This window comes from Vulpes vulpes, chromosome 16 (genome assembly GCF_048418805.1).
Source record: "Vulpes vulpes isolate BD-2025 chromosome 16, VulVul3, whole genome shotgun sequence".
In the NCBI taxonomy this organism is placed as follows: domain Eukaryota; kingdom Metazoa; phylum Chordata; class Mammalia; order Carnivora; family Canidae; genus Vulpes; species Vulpes vulpes.
The window spans coordinates 10850474-10875100 of NC_132795.1; the positions used below are offsets into that span (position 1 = coordinate 10850474).

The 24627-nt window shown below is 40.4% G+C and overlaps 1 protein-coding gene across 4 annotated transcripts in view; it reads left to right on the top strand.

Moving 5' to 3' along the window:
• Positions 1-17037: 17037 nt before the first annotated feature.
• The window catches only part of ERBB4 (erb-b2 receptor tyrosine kinase 4), a 1095199-nt gene continuing 1087609 nt past the window's right edge, over positions 17038-24627 (top strand). For all 4 annotated transcript variants that reach the window (XM_072742096.1, XM_072742098.1, XM_026002035.2 and 1 more), the window contains exon 1: positions 17038-17464. In XM_072742096.1, coding sequence (XP_072598197.1) covers positions 17383-17464 — 82 coding nt within the window. In that variant the 5' untranslated portion in view covers positions 17038-17382. The remainder of the gene's footprint in view (positions 17465-24627) is intronic.

Consider the following 24627-nt stretch of genomic DNA (forward strand, 5'->3'; position numbering starts at 1 on the left):
ACCTTGTGTAATATGGGAATGTATGAAATGGTGGCATAGATAGTTTTTAAAATGTGCTCCAATTTGGAAATGTTTCCTTTATTATTTCACTTGTTTTTCATATTTTAACTAGGGCAACCATTAACAAATTACACACTAGGAATAATGAATATGGCTTATGCTCTGAATCACAAATTTGTTAGACTTTGAATTGCTACAACATGATCTACTTAGTTGAGTTAGTTGAGGAACCAACAGATTTTTATATGGTGGTTAAATGAGAAGGAGTATAGATTCATATAGTTTCTATTATTGCCATTTTCTGCTTTAAGTCTATTTCAGACATTTGTTGAGAATAATATTGGGGGCATTTTAGAAATTAAGCTTGTTAAGTAGTCCATACAAACATTTCTTATATACGGTTTTCCTTTATAATCTCTATATTTTATATTGTATTTCTTTTGTTGAAGCAGTATGCAAAAATTATCAATGTTAATTTATTCATTCTGAACCTATCTGATTTTTATAGATCATGGAAAATGAGGCACAGGAAATCTTAAAGCTCCACAGTGACTTATGAGAATAAGAAATCAAATATAATGAAAATTACAGATGTCTTTCTAGCCGGTTAATAATGAAATTAAGGAAAATGTCATATTAACTATGTGGTATAATGGGTGGCGCAGTGGTTTGGCGCCTGCCTTTGGCCCAGGGCACGATCCTGGAGACCGGGGATCGAATCCTACGTCGGGCTCCCGGTGCATGGAGCCTGCTTCTCCCTCTGCGTGTCTCTACCTCTCTCTCTCTCTCTCTTTCTCTCTCTCTGTGACTATCATAAATAAATAAAAATTAAAAAAAAAAAAACTAAATCAAGAATGTTCCAGGTTCTAAAGCCATGTATTTAGATTTTATGGCTTTTTTTTTAGTTGGTTTTCTAATGTTAAATTTAAAATAGCTAATCTATTGGTCATTCTTCTCTTCTTGACTCACTTTTATGTTTGGGGAGTCATCTAGTTCTTTTTATGTTATTATTCATTCCAGATAGCACTTTAGTTGTTTTGTGGGGCTAGTGGTGGGGTAGTATATTGGGTCACTTGATTGGTTGGTTGCTGGGTCAGTTGGTTGGGATTTGATGTATGCCGTGGTAGCTTTGGTTTTTATATGCAGCTTTTGGTGGATTGGTTCGTTGGTTGGTTGATTGGTTGGTTGGGGGCTATAAAATGTGGATTGAAACATCTTTGTTGGGGCACCTGGGTGGCTCAGCGGTTGAACGTCTGCCTTTGGCTCAAGGCATAATCAAGGGGTCATGGGATCAAGTCCCACATCCAGCTCCCTGCATGGAGCCTGCTTCTCTCTCTGCCTATGTCTCTGCCTCACTCTCTGTGTGTCTCTCATGAATAATGATAATAAAAAAATAAACATCTTTGTTTTATGTGTAGGATATTAGGTGAGCTGCTTGGTTGTTTGGTTGGTTTGAGGGCATTTGCCGTAGACTGGGGTAGCTTTGGAGCAGAGGTATGAGAAGCAGTTTGGCAAGATCACTTTTAGTGGGACAGGGAAGATCTTTGTATAATTTTAGGCAAGACTTGAACTCTTTCTGTGATAGAACAAGCTGAAGATACTGTAGCTCTAAATTATAACAACCCTTATTATATGTAAAGTAAGGTATAAAAGTGCAGAGTAAAATAACAGAAGATATCAATAATTTGAATAATTGTTATGTTTGTCACTGAAGTAAGTGGTTGCTTGAAGACTTCTAAGACTTTTCTTTGGGCATTCTTAGATAGTTTATAGTTGTGAAATAGCCAAAACAAAGACAGAATTTATAAACCACATTATGCAAAGCTTAAGGCCAAGCAACCATTTTTCGGGGTGTGTGCTTACTGAATGTGCAGTCTTCCTCCCTATCCTACCTCTCCAGACTTGTTTCATGCCAGTTTTGGAAGCCTTTTGGCTATATCTTGATAGTTACTCTGTAGAAAGCCAGCAACACCTAGAACATAAGAAAGTTCATATGGCTGTTTCCCTTTCTGATAGGCAACTGGGAGGAGCTGTTAAAGTGTTTGCTTATGCAAAAGTCATTTCAGTCTTAAGTGTTTTAAATACAGAAACAATGCCAACATTACAGAATGAAGCCATGAACATATTTATATGTTCTGAAAGAAAATAATTTCCGTGGAGTTGACACCTGAAGTTTTTCCCAAAAATCTCCTCTTTTCACTGATTATAGGATGGAAATAACATTTATTGAATCAGCTTTGGTGTCTTTCTTCTTAGGGCCAGCCTCTTTTTTGGGAGGGAGATGTTTGGCCATGAGTAAAGGTGTCCTTTATGAGAAAATAAGTGGACTGATCTTCATAATTGTGGCACTTGTAGAGAAGCCTTCTATAATTTGTATTTGGCAGAATCATAGTCTCGATTTTATGAAAACCTTACAGTAACCAACTGAGTTAATCAGGCATTAACATGTCATAAATAGTCATCCATTGGAAATCATAGTGATATGTAATTGTGCCATGCTCCAGATGTTAACCCTATTATGTATGTCCTATGGGGCAGTTTAATAAAACACCTAGCATAGCAGATGCCTAGATAATCGATCAGTAGTAACAATGAATTATAAGTACTGCTGTCATAAAATTATGGTGGTATGGTTTCATTAAAATCCATTTGATATTTATTAAATAAAATAAGTAGAGAGACTGTGTTGATACAGATGATGTTTTAATATCCAAAGCACTTGTACTGTAAAGTCTGAAAAATTATCAAGTTCATTCCGATTGGGTTAAGGACCAAGGAAAACTACATTTTGACAATATTTTCTACTCAGGCGCACACTTGTTAGTCAAGGCATAATTGCACTATATATGTAACAAGTTATCTGTATATCAAGGAACTCATTTCTTCTTAAGGGATATATTTAAGATTGCATAAACAATCCCAGCTCTGTCTGTATGTCTATATTGTATGTCTGTAAGCAAGAGTCCCTAAACCTTCTGTAGTTGAATTTGGCAGTTCAAAATCAATATCTCCTTCACCTGAATTCTGGTTTTGCTACTTGGGGACTCCTCTGAGGGCCTGGGAGTTTAGAATGTCTGTAAAGATCCATGAAATTAAGCAAAGGACAGAAGGAAACAGGCTTCTGTGAAATAGAAAGATCACAGGTCTTATTATTTAAAGACTTGGGTTCAAGTCAATTCTTACTAGCTCTACCATCTTTGACAAGTTACTGAAGCACAACTAATTTTGGTTTCTTCATTTCAGAAAGTGATGGTAATCCGTAGTGTGATTATGAAGTGTCCAATTTATGTTCAGATAAGTTTACTACCTTGTAATTCTTGGGACCAATCTTGCCCAAACTGCCCATATTCTCTGTGTGTATGTGCGTGTGTTTGTGTGTGTGACACACACATAGTAATATGTTTGTCTGATATTGAAAGTCAAAACAGGCAATTCCTTGACAGTATGGTTTCCAGTTATATCAGGACACTGTCTTAAATCCCAGACCCCTTTAATTAGGATGTACCATCTTTGAAATATAACTCACCACCCCTGGGCTGAAGATAACTTCTTCAGTGGCAAAGAACACACCACTATCATTAAATCAGCATTTTCCCTTCTTCTCTTAATAGTGTTAGCTTTCACACTTGTCCTTAAAAATAGCTTCTCCAAAGAGATACCGTCAAAGACAATCAGTTTATAATGCTAATCTTTTGAGGTATCTATCTTCATGTAAAAGCCATCCTCTCCAGTTGTTATTTTTTAAGTGTTTAATAGTTTGGCAGTATAAATGAGTCCTAAATAATGTTTCAGACGCATATAGCACAACACTCATACACACACACACACACACACACACACAAATTCATGCTTAGCTATGAAAGTCTCCTACTATGTTGGAAATCTTTTCTACGCTACTAAAATAACAAATACATGAGCACACATACACAACAGGCACACACTCTTGTTCCAGAAATAAGCAACTCATTGTTTTGTAAACAAAGTGACAATAGGTGCTATGGGGACAAGCTGACTTCACAACCCACTTGTTGCTTCATGTGGCTCTGCCACTTGTTCTGACATCATCTCTTAAATCCTGAAAATAAATCTGATGTCAACACTGTATCCATTGTAGATCCTCTCCAGTAACTGCAGAGTGCAAGGAAACAAATCGTACATCAGGGCATTTTGCTGCGCTGCTTGGAAGAGAAGAGAAAAGGAACATCCAGACTCGTAATTTTAAGCATCGTCTCTCTCCCCCAGCTCTTTCACAAAAAGACAGCAGAATTTGTTCCTGTATTTCTCATGTTTTGAAAATATTTATTGAGGAATTTTACATTCCAGTTTTTCTTCCAAGAATGCTGAATCACAGTTACTTTAATAGACCAAAGCAAGCTGACAGCTCCCACACAACCTGTTTTCAAGACACTCTTGAAAAATATGTTCTATTTCTAAATAGGCAAGAAACTTCTTTTTTAAAAAAATTTCTTTACCATAAAGCTCTCTCCAATTGAATTGCCCTATTCAATATAGTCCATACTTAATAACAACCACTTTCCCTTCAAGAGAGACTACAAGGGAAGTGCCTGTTTATTTAGCGGATCACTTACTTCTTTGTTGTCTGACATAGGGTTCCATTGTACATGAAAGGCAGAGAAGCAGTACCCTCATCCTGAATGATTTGTGCAGTGTTTTTGAAAACCTAGTAGCCATAGAGTAAATTCCTACTTTGAGTTTCTTGCTTTTAGCCTGTTAGAATATGCTTTAAGCTTATATTACTTCCTGAAGTAAAGTAGCAAGAAATTTTAAGAAGATAGCATAAATTTCAGATTTCTATAATGCTATTCTGTTTTAGGTAAAAAGCCACTCTATTGGTGGCTGTTTGCTCCACAGGTGACATGGACAAAATAAATAGAATTCTTCAGTTGTAAACTCTATGATACCAGGGACCATTTGATCATTGACCTTTCTTATTCTGCGCTATAGTGATGACATTAGCAATCTATAGTCAGCACTGAGTAAAGGTTTGCATATTTCTGTACTTGTAAGAGAACTTCTGTAAGAAAAATGGAGTCTAGTCTTTAGGGGGGAAAATGCTGGCCAATGGAGTGCCACGTTCTCACGCAATTGCTTGATTATGTGGTTAGTTTGATAGCTTTGAAGACTAATTTTGAATAAGAAAATTGTGTTTGCCTGAAGTCCTCTCTAATTCCCTTTTCTTCTGTTTTTATCAACTCTCACCTGCTTTTATATGTCACTGGTCCTTCCTCATTATTAATACATTGAAAAATATGATGAAATAAGTTCATACTAAGGAATTATTGATTTAATGTATCCATTTCTATGGGCTATTCACATTTAATAGATAAGAAATATAGAAATGAATAACATAAAAAATGTCTTAATAATAATGGCATTTCCAGTGGTGGACCATTCCAGAGTGGTATATCTTGTGGGAATAAAAGGGCTTCTTGGTCCTGCTGTGAAGCCCTTCTTCCTTGATTTAGGTTCTACCAAACCTTACTGTCCATTTCTTCTGGACATAATTAAGATTGTCTCCTTGTTTGATCTCAGAATGGAATAGCTTAGACAATTAATTGCTGCTTTCTGCTTTCTGGACTGAATCACATGGTGCCAAAGATTCTTCTTGGAATTGGCTCAGCATTTTTGACCTTTGTGCCTTGGTCCACTGGTGCATTTCCAGCTGCTCTTGGACCGTTCTTTACTTGGTAGATCTTACACTTCATTCTAGGAATGAATGTTTTTCCAGCTCCACTGATCTCCTCAGTTAGCATTTTGCATAATAGCCAAACATGTCTCTTGCTCAGCCTTGTTTGGATTGTGATGGTATACTTTGGTCTTTCAAAAAATCAATTATTTTTATTGAAAAATAATTATGTAGATTAGAATCAAATAATAACCTTGACTGTATGACAACCTGGCATGCCTTGGGAACGTTTTTTAATAATTATTCTAGAAGTTGTTTTTTTTCTAATGTTTGTTTCATTGAAATATCATGGAGAGAAGTGAGAATTAATCTGTCCTAAGGCTGGAAAAGGAGGAAGAAGGAGGGTAAGAAGGAGGAATAGTTGAGACCACCTAAAGCCTCATCCAGGTGGAAGTAAGCAGCTGAAACTCCAAAGAAACTTCCCCATTGTATCTACATGTGAAAATCTTTGACATAAGGCATTTTATCATTCTCCTCCACACCCCTCCTCCAGAAAAAAATGTCAGCAGGTAGCAGTAAAGGAACAGGAGTGGTGTCAATGCTATTATAAGTTCCTATCAATTCTAAGTAGGTGTGATCCTATTAATATCAAATAAGGTAAAACAGAAGTGGAAAATGAAAGTGATACTCAGGTGTGTCTTACAAGGCTGCGTATGAAAAGTATTGTGATAAAATAAGGATTGGTACAATTACCTCTTAAATTTATGACTCTCCCTCTCTCACCGAGATATATTTCGTAGGCGTCCACCTCTCCTCCCAAGATGTTGCTGTTTCTTACACCTCACCTACTCTTTCCTGAATCAGACAGAGGCCTCCTGCTTCGTAAGGTTCTGCTTAGATGCTACTGATTTGCTTTGATCAGGTTACATCTCCACACACTGTACTTCTCCTCATGGTTTGTCCACTTAAAAAAACATGTCATGAATCATACAGGTATCACAGGGCATCATTCAGGACTAAGTATAATCAGACTCAGGGGGTAAGTACAGAGCATTTCTTACTGTTAGCAATAGTAGACTTTCTTTTGAGTGTGAAGACTGCGACTTTGAATAGAGAGGGTAATTCGTATGAGCGTTTTCTGTATGCCAGGCACTATCCTCAACATGTGAATGTGCTATTTCATTTAGAAGTCATTGTGATCCTAGGAGGCAGGCACTATTATTATCTCCTATTTATAAACAGGGAAACTGAAGCAACTCACCCTCAGTCACGCAGCTTGTAAGTGCCAGGGGCAGCATTTGAATGCAGGAAGCTGGGTACAGACGTTTTCCTTGCCACTTCATTATTAATACTTACTCTGGGCAAAGATTGGGTTGGAAGCTTTTCATCGATCTCATTTAAGCCCCACAAACCACTGGAAGTATGTATCATTGGCTTCCGAGGATTCTTTGGGTTTGCCAGTAAGTGGAGGTTCTGGGGCAAAAATCCAGCATACAGTCATGCTACCACAATACCACCTTGATCCCAAATGCCAGTAACGTGCAACAAGGTCATATTTAGCTCGTGGGTTAGTTAGAACGCTTTTGTTCAAAATGAGCATTGAATATGTTATCATCTGTGTTTTATAGCTTTTGATTTTGTGAACTATTTTTCATAGAATTGGTGTCTTGTTCATTGTGGGGAAACTTTCTAGTATATCAAGGTTATTGTTAATGGATTCAATATGAGGGTACACAGTAGACAGTTAATAGGAATCCTAAATTGACGTTATTCGGGGGTGTTGGAGAGATTGCCAATATTCAGTAGTCATTAGAGCCAAATCTTATGACCTAGACTTGATTTAGGGTTGCTCTGGAAACAGAGGCATTTGATTTGCTTTTCCTAGTAAATTCCTTTGTTTAGGCTAAATGTGTCTGAAGCATTCAGCTCTGTCTGCCTGAACTGCCCATAACACTTTAATCATGGAAATAATTATCTGGCCACTGGATGCCACTGTTGCTCAACCAGAAGTCACAGAATGGGACTTCCTATGCCAATGGAATATTAGCCAGTTAAAGAGCATTATTGCTCTTATTGACTGTGGATTTATGCCTTCAGACTATTTTTCTTGCTGAATACAATCCCTCGACAGGAGTTGCACTTGCTGAGGCCAGGTAAAGTTGAAAAAAAAATGTAAATAAATTGTTAACAATGAATTTTTTGTTATCTTTTACTTTCAACTACTCTGCTATAAAAATACTTTTTTTTCTGCTTAGTGTACTGTAGCTGACAGTCTCCATTAGTTATCAGCTAATGTTGCAGAGTAAGACCAAACAAGGTGTCATGGCCTTAAGCGATTAGAGGGGCCTCTTCATCCTAACCGAGACCCTGGGGTGAAAATAGTTTGCATGAACAGTCACTGGAATATTATTCAGACTCACTAAGTACTGCATTGCATATTGAAAGAGTTACATAGCTTCTCCATTTTTACTGGGTGCAAATAATTAAAAATAACTGTATTGTGTACTTTTAAAAAGCAACATAAAAATTGTGTGTGTTTGAAAAGATCAGACAAGGTTTGCGAGTAAAAAGCTGAAGTAATAAATAAACATGAGGTCAGTTTAGGAACAACCATAATTGCTTCCTATGACAAGATTTGCATAGCAAACACTTCTGATTAATGTACAGTGAAGGCCATGGGAGTGGGAATCAACTTGAGTATCTTTCCAGGATCTGTGCCTTCCAATCTTGAAGGTGTAGTTTTAGCCAGCACAATTAGTCATTGTTTACTGAAAGGCAGATAGAGCCACAGTTCCTATTTAAATATTTGGAATAATTATATTTATCTTGCCAGCTATGTTGATTTTATTTGTGTGGTTAAAAAAAATAAAAGTGCCAATTTTATATTATTGGTAGGTTTCCATTCACTTCAAATGAATTTAGAAAACAGGCAGGGAGTTTCATCAGAATGACCTTTTTCAAGTCACAATTTTGAATATAAATACAAGTGCATATGTGCATAAAATATTTCACATCTCTAAAATACGTAATTTTAATTTTTATTTTAAAATAAAAGGTTTTTATGATCTGTCTCTTGATTGCTTTTGTAGTTAACATTCTCCTCTCATTGATATTTACTGGCCTCATTTAGGATAGTGAAATTCAGTACTCTAAGTATCATTTTCATTTTCTTCCTTCCTTCCTCATTTAAAGATAAAAGTATAATTATTTTCTTTCAAGAACAATCTCTTAAGGGAGAAAATTTGGGAAAGGGTAAAGGGAGGAGGTTATATATCTTAAAATATTAGAATTTTTAGGTGTCAAGTTCATACTAAACTGGAAAAAGGCAATAGACTACTAGTTATTTCAGATAGAAGAAAGTGGAAAATAATGTTTTTCATATTATAACAAAAATTGGGGTGGAACTATGGATTTATTCATATACATATATAAATGCATATGTTAGTGGCTAACATATATCGATTTTATAGCAAATAGTAGAAGGTAAGGTTTTGCTTAAATGTAATCGCATAAAGACAAAATGATAATTGCTTTTGGATTTAGTGGTAAATACCATCACTGATTTATGTTCTTTAAGCAATATTCTGTTAGAGTTATGATTCAGAGAACTCAATGACAGCATTTGGAATACCACTCAAAAAAAATACTGGAGATGGAAAACATCTACAGAGACCATTATTTTTCAGTGTAATGCATAACCTCTTCTTCAGTGTGTTGAGGAGTTCCTGAATGGAGTGATAAGTAGATGCAGTAAGACAAGTAGTGATTCCATTTGTCTAAAAGTGTTCATTTAACAAAGTCACATTAAGCTGTATGAAGCAGACCTCTCTTACCCTCTCACTCTATCTAATAGACAACAATAAATTATCACAATTGTTTTATTTTCTTCCAGTATTTGATTAGACAAAGAACATTTTTCTTTTGCTATCAGTGTTAACCTGAAATGACTACACAGAAAGAATGTGGAGTCAGTATGCATGTATTAGCTAAGATAAATGTTAATACCTTACATACTAATACCTGTTAATATCATGTCCTTAAAAATATACATAAAATACACAAGTTGTCCAGAACAATACATTATGCAGTGTAAACAATTATTACAAAATAGTATCTAGTGGGATGTTTCCTCATTCAACAATTTATACTGAATAATACCAATTGCTTCTAAATTAGTTTTACTTTAAAAGTTAGTGTCATAGTGGAAAACCAGGACAGTATGTAATATGGCATCATATACTATTCATATAATGATTTTAAATTGACTGTATATTTGGGAAAGTTTGTGTTGTTTAAAAATTGTTTAAGTAAATGTTTCCAATTATACTTGGGTAAACGTTTCACTGAGCAGAAAATATTTCCCTAACTTTATATAGGTTTAGATTTTTTCCTTATTAAAATTATTTTTGTAAAGGTAGATGTTCTTACCTCAGATTCAAAATATTGTTCAGCCTTACCTCTTCCCCTATCTTAATAAGATTAAATTGGATGCTATTTTTTGGTACCAAGTTTAATATTATCAGCTGTTGGGCTATTAGGATCTTTCTTAAGCCATATTGCTTTGATATACTAGCATGTTACTAATATGTTTTTTGTATCAGCAGTTTAAATATTCAAAGGATGTGAATCAAACTATTTCACGGTTGGATTTCTTAAGTGATAGTTTGAGATCCCGTAAACAAAGTTATACCAACCAGTATTTGTTTTTCTATAGTGTTTATAGATCTTTACAGCCAGTAAAAAGGAAAGACATTCATAGATCAATCATTGTAAGTTAATAACCATCCTTCTGTAGGAAATATATAAGAACCACCATATATCCTTTTATTAGTGCTTTTTTCCTTGTCGTCAAACATGATAAAAAGTTTAACTTCTACCATTTCTTTTTTTTTTAAGATTGTATTTATTCATGAGAGACATGCACACACAGAGGCAGATTCATAACATGGGGTGGGGGAAGCAGGCTCCCCACAGGGAGCCCGATGCGGGGACTTGATCCCAGACCTGGGATCATACCCTGAGCTGAAGGCAGGTGCTCAACCGCTGAGCCACCCAGGCGTCCTTGCCATTTCTTTATTATATTTTTTTGCTACTACTTTGTGTGACTTAATAATTCGCACAGCTTCACTGCTGGGCCTTTCCTACAGTGATTGTAGTTATTAAATGTTTTGGAACATGGGATATTCTCTCAGATCCAAAACCTAGGAAATTAGAAAATTGTGACTCATTAGGGGCTAAGACCAAGAAGAGAATCAGTAGATGTCTTGGGCTTCATGACAGATTTTTTCAGGGATGAGGAGAGGTTTGGTAAGGGTAGGCACCAAGAGAGTTGGGGAACTATTCTAAAAAAAGGGGGAATGGAGCTATTTTGAGAGGTAATTGATCAGGAGAGGAGGCACCAGGCTATTAAAGTGTTGAAAGAAGACTCAACAAGTTTAGGGCCATTTCTGAACTATTTATTAGATTCTTTTTGCTGAAGTTTTGAAGATTCATCCATCCCTATACAAATCTGAGGGAAAAAAAAAATATGTGGTTTCTAACAGATTACGTTAGTTGACTATTTGGCAGGAATTCAAGAAAAATTCTAAGAACTCTTTGTGACCTTAGTCAGAATAACAGCCATTTTTGTGTGCATGGCAAATGTAACTTCAGATTCTCTGGAGAAATCTATGTATTAACCATAATATGATCAAGCTTTTTTTTTTTTTTTTTGCCAAGTTAGGTGTATGGAAAAGGGAAGTGCAACTTAAGAAGCTACCTGAAAAAGAAACTAACAAATTTTATCTTGGTTCAGACTTTAGGCCAGGTACAATCATAGCCTCAATAAGTAACTTCACTAGTTAACTTATTTATAAATATACAAATATGCAAACATAGAAACGTCCCTTTTCTTCTTAGTTTTCAATAGACAACTGCCACTGTCAGGTTTACTTTTATCTATACGCTTACAAAGCAGTAGAAAAATCTATGTGGGATGGGAGAACTTAGTTTAAGAAAATATATAAAGCAGATACACAACAGGAAAAGGTTTCACTAAGAAAATCATTTTTGCATAACTTTGTTGGAAAAGACTACTCTGTCCACAGGGCTGAAATTGTTTTGCAGTTTCAACCACAAACCAAAAAATGTCCGTAAGAACTTGGACAGACACTGATGAATGAACATAAAAGCAACACAGATTTAATTTATTTATGTTCAGTTCCTCCCCCTTAGCACTTAAAAAATTAAGGCTTAATCACACACATAGAAAATAACACTTCCTAACCAAAATGAAAATATTCTTGGGGAGGTCCTCTTTGGATATTCAATAACCAAGGTCACAAAAACATTTCTTTTGTTAATGTATAGTCATGCATTTAAAATATGTTTGGACTTTTAAATATCTTTTTTTAGCCTTGACACATGAATATCACCAAAAATATCAGAGAATTTCAGAACTCTGATCTGAGAGTTAAGAACAAAAGATGTTAAGTACTACTTAATAAACAAAAACCAACCAAAAACTACCAACACTGCATCTGTCAACAAAAAACTACCAATCTCCACTTCATCATCATAATACTGGATCTGATGGACATTTACCAAAATTTCTTGTTGGCTGATGGAATAGAAAGATTTAAAGACTAGAGCACTATATAGTAACATAGTGGTGAGCTTATTTGAATATTTTCCTAAGGCATTTTGCTGCTGTGTGGCTGTGTTGGTGTTCCAGATGAAGAGGTGTGTATGGGTGAGTGGGGAAGAGTAGGAAGGAATATGAGAAACAATTGAAGTCTGTGAAAATTATGACTTGTACTTAGTAGGTGATCAGTACATCACAGATTCCTGAAGTCTTAGATTTGGGACACAACAATACCGTCCTTTAAAGATGAAGCAGAGGGCTCAGGTATATGAAATAACTTGCTTATGACCACAAGATAACTTAAAAGATGATGAGGAAGATGATGGTGGGCAGGGGGGTGGAGAAGTAGAATCCTATAATATTTTTGAAGGATCAAGAGAAGAAAATTGATTTACAGCCAGGTCTTGTTTCTTTTCTTGGTTGATATTTGTCCCAAATTTTTTTTTTATGGCCAATAGCAAAATGTCTAAAGCAGCAAGCCCTAATCATACTTTTAGAGAAGTCTTATAAACAAGATGAAGAGTGATTTATAAGATTCTGGGACAAAGTAATATATCTAATTCAACATTGAACTCTGAGATCAATGTGTTTCCCCCCCGCCCCCAAAGCAATATTCCACTAGTAGCAATCTGTTGTTCATAACATCAATACTCTCCTTGAATTCTTTTTTTTTTAAAGATATATTTATTTATTTTATGATAGAGAGAGAGGCAGAGATACAGGAGGAGGAGACATGGAGAAGCAGGCTCCATGCTGGGAGCCCGACGTGGGACTTGATCCCGGGACTCCAGGATCACGCCCTGGGCCAAAGGCAGGCGCCAAACCGCTGAGCCACCCAGGGATCCCCTCTCCTTGAATTCTATTATTAATGGAAAACATGAACTAGGAAATGTGATAGGAGGAAGTAGAAAAAAACCCCAAAGAAATCTCTATTTGGGGGTTATGGCTTCAGTCAAGGGAAATCATGAGAAACTGTGAGAAATCATGAGAAATTAAAGAATTTAGGCCATGGCAAGATGTCTTCCTCAAGAGACATGATGGCCTATATGATCTCACTGAAGTTGGATTCCTTTTACTTTTTTATTGTGTTCTGGTTTCAGGTAACACATATGAAATTGAACTAACTTAAGAAAAAGGAGGATTCAAATAACAAAGCCATAGGAAAAGCTGGAATATTCTTCAGACCTTCAGAAAGAGCTTGTGCTCCTTTCAAATGGCAGCTTCATTCTTTCTTACTTGGAGCCTGGTCATCCCTCCATAGAAGGAGACATAGGTCAGTTCTGGACTTTTTTTGTTTTTAATCTCCAAAGCTATCAGTGAATGACTAATATGAACTCTTTCTTTCATATGCGCAAAAATCCCAGGGAATAGACCTGGTGAGAGTGACCATCTGTCAACCAGTTAACAATGACTAGGGCATTATGATTGGTCTAGCTTAGTACTATCAGTGGTCCAACTTGAAACAAAGGAGTTGGGGGTGTTGTACCATGGAGCTAGATCCAAGTTAAAAATGTAGAACTGAGGGAGGGAGAGTTCCTAGAAAGAATACTGAGCAGATAAATCCAGATGCAAATCTGTGCTTTTCTAAGTACTGGGTTACTTAGATTTGTTTTTTTCCAGATTGAAATAATAGCAAAATATTTTTGTTAATCTGATAAGGAGTTTTTCTAAAGATACATGGAAAAGTGAATCTACAGATCCATTGCAGAAATCCTCTAGCAAACACAGAGGATTCAGTGTGTCCTTTCCACCTCATGTAGCAAATGTGCCCTACTCTGGTGTTCCTTTCTTATGATGACTTAGTTGAGATCAGAAACAAATGAGACCAGACACAGAAAAAATTAACTGTTGACTTTGGCTCATGGCTTTTACATTCTCACTTTTCCAGTTGTTCCACACAGGTACTACCTTCCTGTCCAAGTCTCTAGGGTCTCCTAATCAAGTTATAAAAACTAGATTATGACTGACTAGACCAGTCACCATTGAAAACATTATGAGATGCTTTTGTTGGGTAGAACTTTTATGCCAATTCATTTTATAGGCTGCTGGTCCGATAACCAGTTTTGGTTGGGTAGCAATCATTGTTTCAATCAGAACCAAAAAAAAAAAAAAAAAAAAAATGGGGCCAAACAGAGTAAATTGAAAATTAGAGGCAAATCATGGGTATGCAAGGTAATTTAATTGGTAGGTGTCCTGTACAGACTGCCAAGCACCCCCCCAAAATTTAGACTATTGTTTTTTAACCAATGAATATTAATTGAAATCCCTCTTTGGCCAAGAGTTATTTTAAATGCACAGGTGAGACAAAGGTATATAGGAGAGTTCCTTATAGAAGAGCTATAAAATTGATAAAAAAGTAAAAAAACTATCACAATTTGAAAAGCAAATACAACCCAAATTATTCAGGGTCTTTATTTTTTTCCTCAATTTAAATTAAAATACACAATCAATTTCTTCAACGTCTTAAAACTGTTATCAGAAACAAACTTTTTCTTATTTTTTTAAAGATTTATTTATTTATTTATTTATTTATTTATTTATTTATTTATTTATTTATTTATGATAGACATTGGGGGGGGGGGAGAGAGGCACAGGAGGAGGGAGAAGCAGGCTCCATGCTGGGAGCCCAATGTGGGACTCAATCCTGGGAATCCAGGATTGCACCCTGGACCAAAGGCAGGCGCTAAACCGCTGAGCCACCCAGGGATCCCCAGAACCTTTTTTAAAATATAGAAACTTAAACTTTTCTAAAAGCAGGAAGTTGTTTTTTTTTTTTTATCATTTAAATTGTTACTCTGGGGATTGAAGGAAATTTTTAAGAAGTAGTTTTCATGGAAGAGAGGTGTCCCGAGCATCATCATAAGGAGCAGAAGGAGATTTAAGTAAAGGAGACTGAGAAGAGAATGAATGAAAGGAAAGAAAATAGAAGGGAGGGAGGATGATAAAAATAGAAAGCAAAGATAATCCCAAAGAGCAGCCTGCACAGTTCTGAAGCAATCAGTACCACTCTGGTCAAGTCACCATCATCTGTTCTGGGCTTAATTTCTCCAGGCACTGGGCTGCTTCTGGGTAAAACAACATACTCAGCTTGTTTGGACTCCTCTCTGTGCCTGTTCCTTGCTGTGGGCCTAAGAAAGGGAAGGCTTCAGGTTTCTGGGATGAGGCTGCTGTTTCTCTCTGTTCTCAGCTCCATGAAAATTCTTTAGGGACAAGGCTATAGATAAAAGATGTGGGGGAGGAATGGGAAGGTCTCAAATGATGAGTGAGGTGGCTTGATTTTTAAGCTCCCTTGATACTTTCTGTTTCTGGAGAAATATAAAAAGTAAAGTAATCCATACATAGAATGCCTGTGCAAATAGCAAACCAATAACCTACTACCCCCAGGAGGTTCTGGCCTCTGCCCAGGGTACAGTTTCAGAGCTGTAAAAGGCAAGGGATATGTACACTGATATGACCCAAATCCAGGATATTTTTAATCAAGAAAGGCACAGAAACTCCTATAGTTAGCGATATGGGGACTGGGGAGTGTGGACTTGCAGAAGGTACCTAAAGTTGGGTCCACTGTAGCATAAGCCTAACAATCATTTGTGTTGGCTCTGTCCTGGTGTGGCCTTAAGTTCTTTCACAGTAACAGCTGCGGAGTGAGAGAGTTTCTAGCCCTTTAGAACCACATTTATACCTTTGGACGAGAATCTGTTTTAATGAGAATGAACCCCATACCAAGTTGTCCCGAGTCCAAGGAAAAGGTGAAAAAAGACTTATCAGGTCTGAAAAGCAAAGGCTACAGCTATATAAATGCCGTCAGTTTGGGAGGGTGGGGATTGGGGGAGGGATGGCATAGTTGGAAAAACGGGTGATTGTGTTCCCAGGACCACCTGACCGGCAGAGCCTCCCTGGTCCCGCCCGAACCACCTTATGACACTACTTTCTGGGTGTGCAGCATTAGAGGTTAGAGAAGGGTGAAGGCTTTGTGCCCGAAGCAACGTTTTCTTTTCTTCTATTTGCAGCTCCAGTCTGTGGATGAGCACTGTGTGTGGGGCAGTAGAGAAAATGGTGACTTTCTGGTTTAAGAAAAAAAAAAACAAAAACCGGTAAGCAACGCTGCGGTGGCCTCCGGGCTCGCAAGCCCGCGCCCGGGGCCTCGGCGTGGGTCGGCTGGGTCGGGCGAGCCCTTTAAGTCCAGCTGCCCCGCCCCCCGCAGCACGCGCCCGCTCCCAGACAGGTGTTTTCCCAACTCCTGAGACTGAGGATTTTGGGGAGAGTCCGAGCCAATAAGATCCCGTCTGGGGGGTGGGGGGCGGGGAAGAGGGCGGGGCCGGCCGGGTCAGAGCGGGGGCGGGGCTCGCGGCTGAGCGGAGCCAGCCCGGTTGCGTGGAGGGTTGTTTTATGCGCCCCCCCCACCTTTTCTTTTTTTTTTCTTTTTTTTTCCCCCCCTCCCGGAGTCTTATTAATTTCTCTGTGGGGCTGCAGCTGGAGACCGCGGAGCGTTGGAAATGACGCTCGGAGCTTTAATTACCGCAGCCGCCGGACAAGTGTGAGGAAAGCTGACGGGAGGAAGGACGGGCTCGGGGGAGAAGCGAGGCGCCCCCCCCCCCCCCGTCCTCCATCCCCTCCCGGGCTGGACCGGGGGCGCGAGGGAACTGGCAGGGGAAGGGAGCCCAGCCGAGCGCGCCGCGGGGGAGGCCGGAAACCTCCCGCCTCTTTGCAATCAACTTTTTTTGGAAAGCCTCCCCCCCCCCCTTCCTTTTTATTGTTGACCAACCAGTGAGGGAAAGTGAGGAGCAGCGAGGAAGCGCAGGCTCGCACGGGGACTCGCTGCCCGGTCCGGCCCCGAGCGCCACGCGCGCACCCTCGGGCGCACTAGCCCCCGCGCCCCGGCGCGCACGCCCCTCCCCGGCCCCGGCCCCCCGGACCCCGGACCCGGACCCGGACCCCGGCATCCCCGGCCCCCGGCCCCGCGGACTCGCACTCGCACTCGCCCTCGGCGGCTCAGCTGGGAGCCGGTGCACCGCGCCCCGGGCGCGCCGGACTCGGGGCCCTCCTCCGCGTGCCCGACAGGGGAGATGCCATTTGGACATGTGATTGTCAGCTCGGGACCTGAGACTTCCAGAAAATGAAGCCGGCGGCAGGACCGTGGGTCTGGGTGAGCCTTCTGCTGGCGGCGGGGACCGCGCAGCCCGGCGCCTCCCAGCCAGGTGGGTGTCCGGCCGCTGCCGCTGCCGCTGGCGGCGCCCCCCGGGCCCCCGCCCCTCCCTCGGGCTCCCCGTCCTCCCTCGGGCTCCCCGTCCTCCCTCGGGCTCCCCGTCCTCCCTCCGTCTGGCCGTCCCCAAACTCAGCCTTTCTTGTGAACCTGTGTTTTGTTTGCCGTGAAATGTCACTCTGCGACCCTGTCCCCCTCCCTTTCCCCCCTTCCTTTCTCCCCGACCCCCTTCTTTCTTTCTTTTTTCTTTCTCCCGCGTTTTCGGGGAGCCTAAAAGCGGGATCTCTGCGGGTCCTGCCTGCCGTGCGGGTGTCGGACGGTCCGTCCTCCCGCCGTCCGGGCGCCCCGGGAGCGAGCGCCGGGCAGGGGCGCGGGGGCTTGGCGGGGGCCGTGAGCGCGGCCTCCCCGAGCCGCCGGGGTGCACCTGTGCGCCGCGGGGCCCTCCCCGCCGGGGCGCCCCCAGCCGCGCCCGCTGACTTGTCGGAGCTCGCTGGCCCGCGGGCTCTCCTTGGAGGAAACGGGGGGCAGGGAAGGTTCGACGCCCGGAGCGGGAGCCGGGCCCTGCCGTCGGTTGCCGGCGTGGCCCCGGGGAGGCTTGTCCCTGTAGTTCCACTTGCTACTGGCCCGAGTCCCGCCAACTTCTGCGTTGACTGCCCGGCGCGGCGGCCGAGCCGACCCGGGGCGCGAACCGGTGCGCCCCGAGGCGGGAGCCGCGGCGCCGCCGCCGCCTGCGAGAAAGCGCGAGCCCGGGCACCTGGACCGGCCCAGGCTACCGACCCCGGGGCGCGGGCGGGGCCGAGGACGGCACCTGCGGGGCGAGGCTGCTCAAAGTTTCTGACACTTGAGTTTCCCGGGGAGGAGAGCGGGACGGGCAGGGACGGAGGGCCGCGGGTCTGATGCCGCCCGAGGGGGCCTTTTGCAGGGCGGGAGATTCCCGGAGCCGCCCCGGGCTGGAGGCGGGAGCGCGGGAGGCAGCCGGGGAGGATGGAGCCCCCCGGGGCGCCCGGGAGCGGTGCTCGGGCCGCGTGGGGCCCCCGGGGGCGTCCCCCTGACCTCACCCGGAGCCGCGCGCTGCCTTCCCCGCTCCGCCCCCTCCGAGCCTGGTAAATAGCGAGTCGCAGGCCCGAGCCTTCCAGAGTGACCTTCGAGTGGCACCAGTGTGCGCCGTGGGTGCCCGCCGAGTGCGCCCCCCGGTACTCGGGCTTGTTCACGCGGCCCAGGTCGCGCGCTCCAGCCACCTCCGGCGCCGCGCCAGCCCCGACTGCAGATTCCAGGCGGCCTCCTGGAGACGTCCCCTTTATCTCCTCCCTCCGCACGCCGAGCCCCTTCATATTTTCCCCTCAATGCGTTGATTATGCACATTGACCCATGCAAAAGCGTGTGCGACCGACATGCAGACTTAGGCGAGAGGAATTTCTCGGAGGCAGCCCACTGGGGGCTGCCTGGTGCAGCCTCAGCCGCCGGGGGACCCGGCTCCGAGTCCGCAGCAACTCGGTATTGACTGTGTGGCTCAGGGGTGAGCTATGCCCAAAAGCCCTTTTCAGAATTTCTGCAAAGAATGTGATCCAAATTAGTTCTGCAGCTGTCCCCTTCCTCGTCTCAGGCGACGCCGCCTCGCGCCCTCGCTGGTCCCTTCTCGCTCCCCCCCGCGAATTGTCAGACCCACCAGCGAGCCCATGTAGAGCGCGAGGATTAGCGAGCCATTGTGTGTGTGTGTGTGTGACTCTGCACTTGAAATTCTAGGGGCACAAAGGCGAGCCTCACTTGCTCAAAACACGGAGTGGTCCAGATGAAAGGGCCGCACAAAGAAAAGCTCTCGGTGCATCCCTGGTACAACTGCAACACGCAGGCTAAGGTGATGCACTGGGAACTGTAAATGCCCCCGGGGACTTCTTTTTTCACCCTATTCGGCATCCTCACCCCCCCCCACCCCACCCCTGCCGCACCTGGCAGGGAAAGTTCAGCTGGTTTTAATAGAGAGCTTTTACCAAACCCAGGGACTGTGTGGAGTGTGAGTGAGGCTGTGTGCGTCTGCGTCTGTGGGGCTGCATGTTCCCAAGTAAATACGTACTGCGTGTCTCCCCTCTCGCGGTTAGCAGTCAGCAGCAGTTTGGAGGAGTTTGTTTTGGTCCAAATGAGAAATTAAGTGCGGATAAGTAAACTAAGCTGCCAGAGGGCGACAAGATGTTGAGTGAATTGCTTTTAGATGAAACAAATTAAGGAAACGAGGGAAGACAATCTGCTTCTCGCATTATTAGACACGCTTGGAGTTCAGGGGAAAGTGGCATATTTTTGAAATGCTAATTTCTTAAGAAGCAGAAGGAATGCACCTTATTTACTGCTCTATGTGAACAGAATAAAGATATGGGTGGAGGGAGGATTCTGTTGTGTAGATCTAAGATATTTATTAAAATGATTATAATGGGAAAGGACCTGTTGTTGTTTTTTTCCCCTTGCTTGGGAAAAAAATCAGCTTTAGAGAAAACAATTTTTAAATACGTCTTCAGGACTTTGTCTCATTTCCAGTAATTCATTTTATCCAGAAATACTATATATATATAGTATATAGCCAAAGGCCCTTTATATGACTGTTATAAAGCCTTTTCTACCAAAAGGGAAAATTTCAAAATTTCCGTTTTCCTGGCATGATTTAAAAATAGTATCACCTTTGTATTTAATTACAATATGTAATATTGAAGTGATGCTCTTACATACCTCAATAGATATGGGATGAATAAGTTCAGTTTCCATTTCTTATTTGCAAGTAACTTAATTCTGCTTTTCATGCTATAGAATAACATACGTTTTTTCCTACATATTAAGATGTATCTTCAAACTTAGGGTTGGGGTTTTGTTTTGTACATCTGAGAAGGAAAAAGTTAATAAAACTTAGGTAGACGATAAAAAGATGTTCAATACATTAAAAAAAAAAATCTTTCCTACATGTGTTTACTGTAAGCACACCGACAGGATACACCTTTTTTTTTTTTTGAAATTCTTATATATGTCAAAAGGATCTTTTTAGGGGAAGGCATTTTTTTTCTTCAGAATGCTTCTAAACAAGTTTATACTCATTATAACTGTAAATAACTTGAAAATACTATGGTATGGACTGTTACGATAAAATTGAATGGTTGGTTGTGTCAAAATTCCTCATCTTCTGATTTTTCCCTCTTAAACTAAACTGCTTTTATTTTAATCAGTCATGCATATAAAGTCAAAGTTTTTTGAAAATCAATACTTAATCCTTTATATATTTTTTCATTTAGTCACTGGAAATGTGTCTTAATTAAGAAATTACATTAGAATATTTACCAGGGCATGCGCTTCATGGAAGATTTATGTATTTTTTTTACACTAACCTGAACACAGTAAGTTTGCATTGGCTGATTTTTAGAGTTTGCATTCACTTGAGGGAAAAATCATATTTCCTTCTTAAAGTAGATTCAAATATTTAGCATTCATGAGCTTTCATGCTTTTAGTTCTTAAATAGAAGTACTATTTATCATCTGTCTTAGGCATTCACCCTTTCCATTACTATAGATTATTCCTTTACATTTTATTATTTGAATTTACACATGTGAATATATATATATATATATTTTTCCCCCCCCCTCCACTACTAAGTGTATTCTTTTTGGTGTGTGCCTTTCCCAGCAATCTGCCACTCAGCCACTGCAGGAGTCCTCTGAGCCAGTTTTCATTCTTTCTTTCTGATAAATCTGATATGGCTGGTTGGCCGGACAATTGCAAGCCATTCCATTGCGCAGATTTATTCCTGAAAGAAAATAAAAAGGCATCGATCCAAGATCACTAGCACATCTCAGAAACCCTGACTCCAAGGCCAGATCTTTCCACAGAGAAGTCCCTTTTTCCCTATCTCTTTCCCTCGTTCCCCTCTTGACCAAGGCTGGGAGGTAGACTACTCCCATTTAAAAAATTACCGGGGATGCAAGGAATTATGCTCTAAACATTCTCTGAAGCCTTGTGATTAGAGCTACCTTAGATTAATGACTATGCAAGGTGCACATTTTAGACAATAAATTGAATTAGAGTGCCTTCAACATTACAGTGCTTTAGAGTGGTGCTATGTTTAGATTATTTCAGGCCAGTTATTAAGAAAATTTAACATATTAAAAATAGCAACAAGTTTTTGCTTTATTTTTCAGCGTTCTGCTGCTGTTGGATATCTTTTTGTAATTTGCAAGTGCTCAAAACATAAATGAAGCAAATGATCAAAAAAGATGTTGTTACCTGCAACCATGTTGGCACTGTTTGATTTCACCCTTTTGAGAGATACTGCTTTATAAAGATGTTAATGTTTACATTAAAATTAGCTTATACATGTTCAAGCCTACAGCTGTTCTACAGAAATTGTCAAGCATATTCCACTGTTATCTTTTACAATGATCTGAGTGTGTTTTCAGGGCAGAATCTAATTATATTATAAACTTTTCTTCAGGTTATATCATTTTAGGAATGTTCTACTATGTTACATTTGACCATATGGAACAAAATTGCATCTTATATCTAAAACTCATTTTCTGAATTATTTTAAATATTGGGCAGTTAGAGTAAAGCCTTACTTTTCATGCTTTCTGACACAGTTGTTGACTGAAGTTTACAGTTTATACTGACAATTCCTTAATTTTCTTTATTATTATTTTTTAATTGAAAGGTCCTAAATCAATATTTCTTGGACCTGGAGCTGTGCTACCTAATTTGAAGGAGACACAACTGCCTATTTTGTGGTTAAGTGTGACATAGGACACAGCTAAGTGTTTTAAATCAGGATTTCTACATTGTGGGGACAAATTCCTCTAGTCTCCTGTTAATACCTTGAGCAACTTACTCCATGTCTTTGTGACTTGGCTTCTGTGCCTGAGGGGAAAATGCATGTAATATACTCTATTTCTCCATTGTCTAGCATTTTTCTGAAAAATGGCTTTAAAGTCTTCTGTAATATTGAGCGAGATACATTCCAGTAACAAGTTAATTGATAAATTTAAAAGTGTGTACACATATGTTCATAAGTAACCATAATGTTAAACTTTCAGCAGACTGTCTCTATGGAAGAACACCTTTTGGTTATTAAACCAAAGTGTTTGTACTTGAAGGCCATTTTCCCAAAATACTACTTTTCTGAATTGCCCTGTGGACTTTTTAGATTTCATTTGTGTGTGGCTTTTTCTCTCTTTCTGAATTGTTGATAATTCTGACATATTTATTACATAAATTGATTTATTCTCTAAATCCTTAATCAAAGCTTTAAAGCCAATCTCTTGTTTTCGTATTTGACACTTAAACTTAGTGGTTCCTATTTGTATTAATTTTTCAAGGGGGAAGGGAACGGTTGCACTTTTATGACACAGGTGAAATATATGAGGCCTAATTATAAAGTGTTTTTTGAACATATAGTAATTGTTTTACAGTAGTTTTCATTTTAAGTGATTGCTCTGCAGGCCCGTTGCTTTGCACAAATCCAGGGGGCAGCAGCCACATAGAATTTAATGGGAATGGTGCACACCTGAGCTGTGGGTAGCAGTGCAGCAGCCCTGCTGTTGTGTGATGCTACAGAATAACGCACCAGAATAAAAGTTAGAAGAATTGGATTCTGGGCATACAGTCATTTTCTATGTGATCTCGAGTTAGACTTCCTGCTCTGTGTCTCAATTTTCTGTATCTCTAAATGACTAACATCTTGAATTTTAAAAATGATTCAGTTAAACAGGAAAACAATGTTTAGATCTTTTAGAGGAATCCTTTGGTTTTTAATTGATTTTGTTTGTGAATCTCTTCTCAAATGAAGTCATGTGTGTAACCCTGGCATCTCAAAAGGCGAGAGGAGAGCTGCTTCTGTTAAAGCTGCAGCTAGATGCCAGCTTTGTGCTCCCCCACTTTCCTTTCACTCTTGCCTCCACTCTCCTGTGCTTCCTTCACAGAAATCTAGCACTAGTTAGAAGCTACTGATCTAGTGCAATCCTATCATTTCTTAAGTGAGGAAACTGGAAGCATGGAGAAGTGAGATGATATAAATTAGTTGGCAGCTTGTGACACCAATATCATTTTCCTTAATGCACACAGAAGTACTTAAAAAGTTGCAGACACTTAAAAAAAAGAAAAGAAACAAGTACAGGGCTGTATTGCTTTAAAAGTGAATTGCAAAGTTGGAAAGAGAACAAATGGATTGGAACGATAGGCCTATCATACTGTGAAGTACTATTCAAGGGGAAGACCGTGGGATCATCATCATCATGCTTAATTTATATTCCAGAAGTAATCATTGATTGCGTTTATAGCTTGATATATATATATATATATATATATATATATATATATATATATATATATATGAATGATATTGACCCTGAACATCAGATAAGAGCAGTCCATATTACTATCTGTGTACCTGGGACTTTATGAAGATGACCAATAAGTAGGGAATGGTTATATCTTTATTCTGTTGTAAGTAATATACAAGCTTAAATAAAAATGGCTTACCAGAAATAAACAATGAGTTATTCATTACCAGTTAGTTGGTGGGGACCCTTAGCCAGCAAATCCATGGGAATACTTCAGATTCTCCCAGCCCCATCCTTGACCCAAGGTTCTTTATCTTTTCCACTGCCTATGCTGGGCCACCTTTCTTCACATCTCTACTAAGATCACAGTTACAGTCTTTGAATAAGTACATAAGCTAAGCTTTAAGCACTAAGACTTTATAAATGTGTTTCTGTGGCACATTTGCCTCCCTCTAGTTGCCTTCTGTAAGATGCTGCCTTGTGTGCCTTGTTACTTCACAGTGTTGTTGATTTACCCTTAACTCTTTCTGATCGTCTTGTGTTCAGCAACAGAGCTTTCTGGGATTTGATCAGCATTCTTATGGGTTATAGTGACAGAAGGGAGGTTAGAAACTTGTCTTGGCAGGAAGAGTCACTTCCTGTTAGGAATTTGAGATGAAAATGGACCCCCCCTTTCTCCCCTGTAAAACATTAACATAGACACACCATGAAACTTCCTGTGCAACATCATTAAACTTCTCCCATGAGAAATAGCTTGGGGTCATTACTGCTAATCACGTTATTTCCAATATTGTAGGGGTTAGTGAAGCATACTAAACACCAGTAAGAATATGCAAGACTTAGTTTCTGAATCTA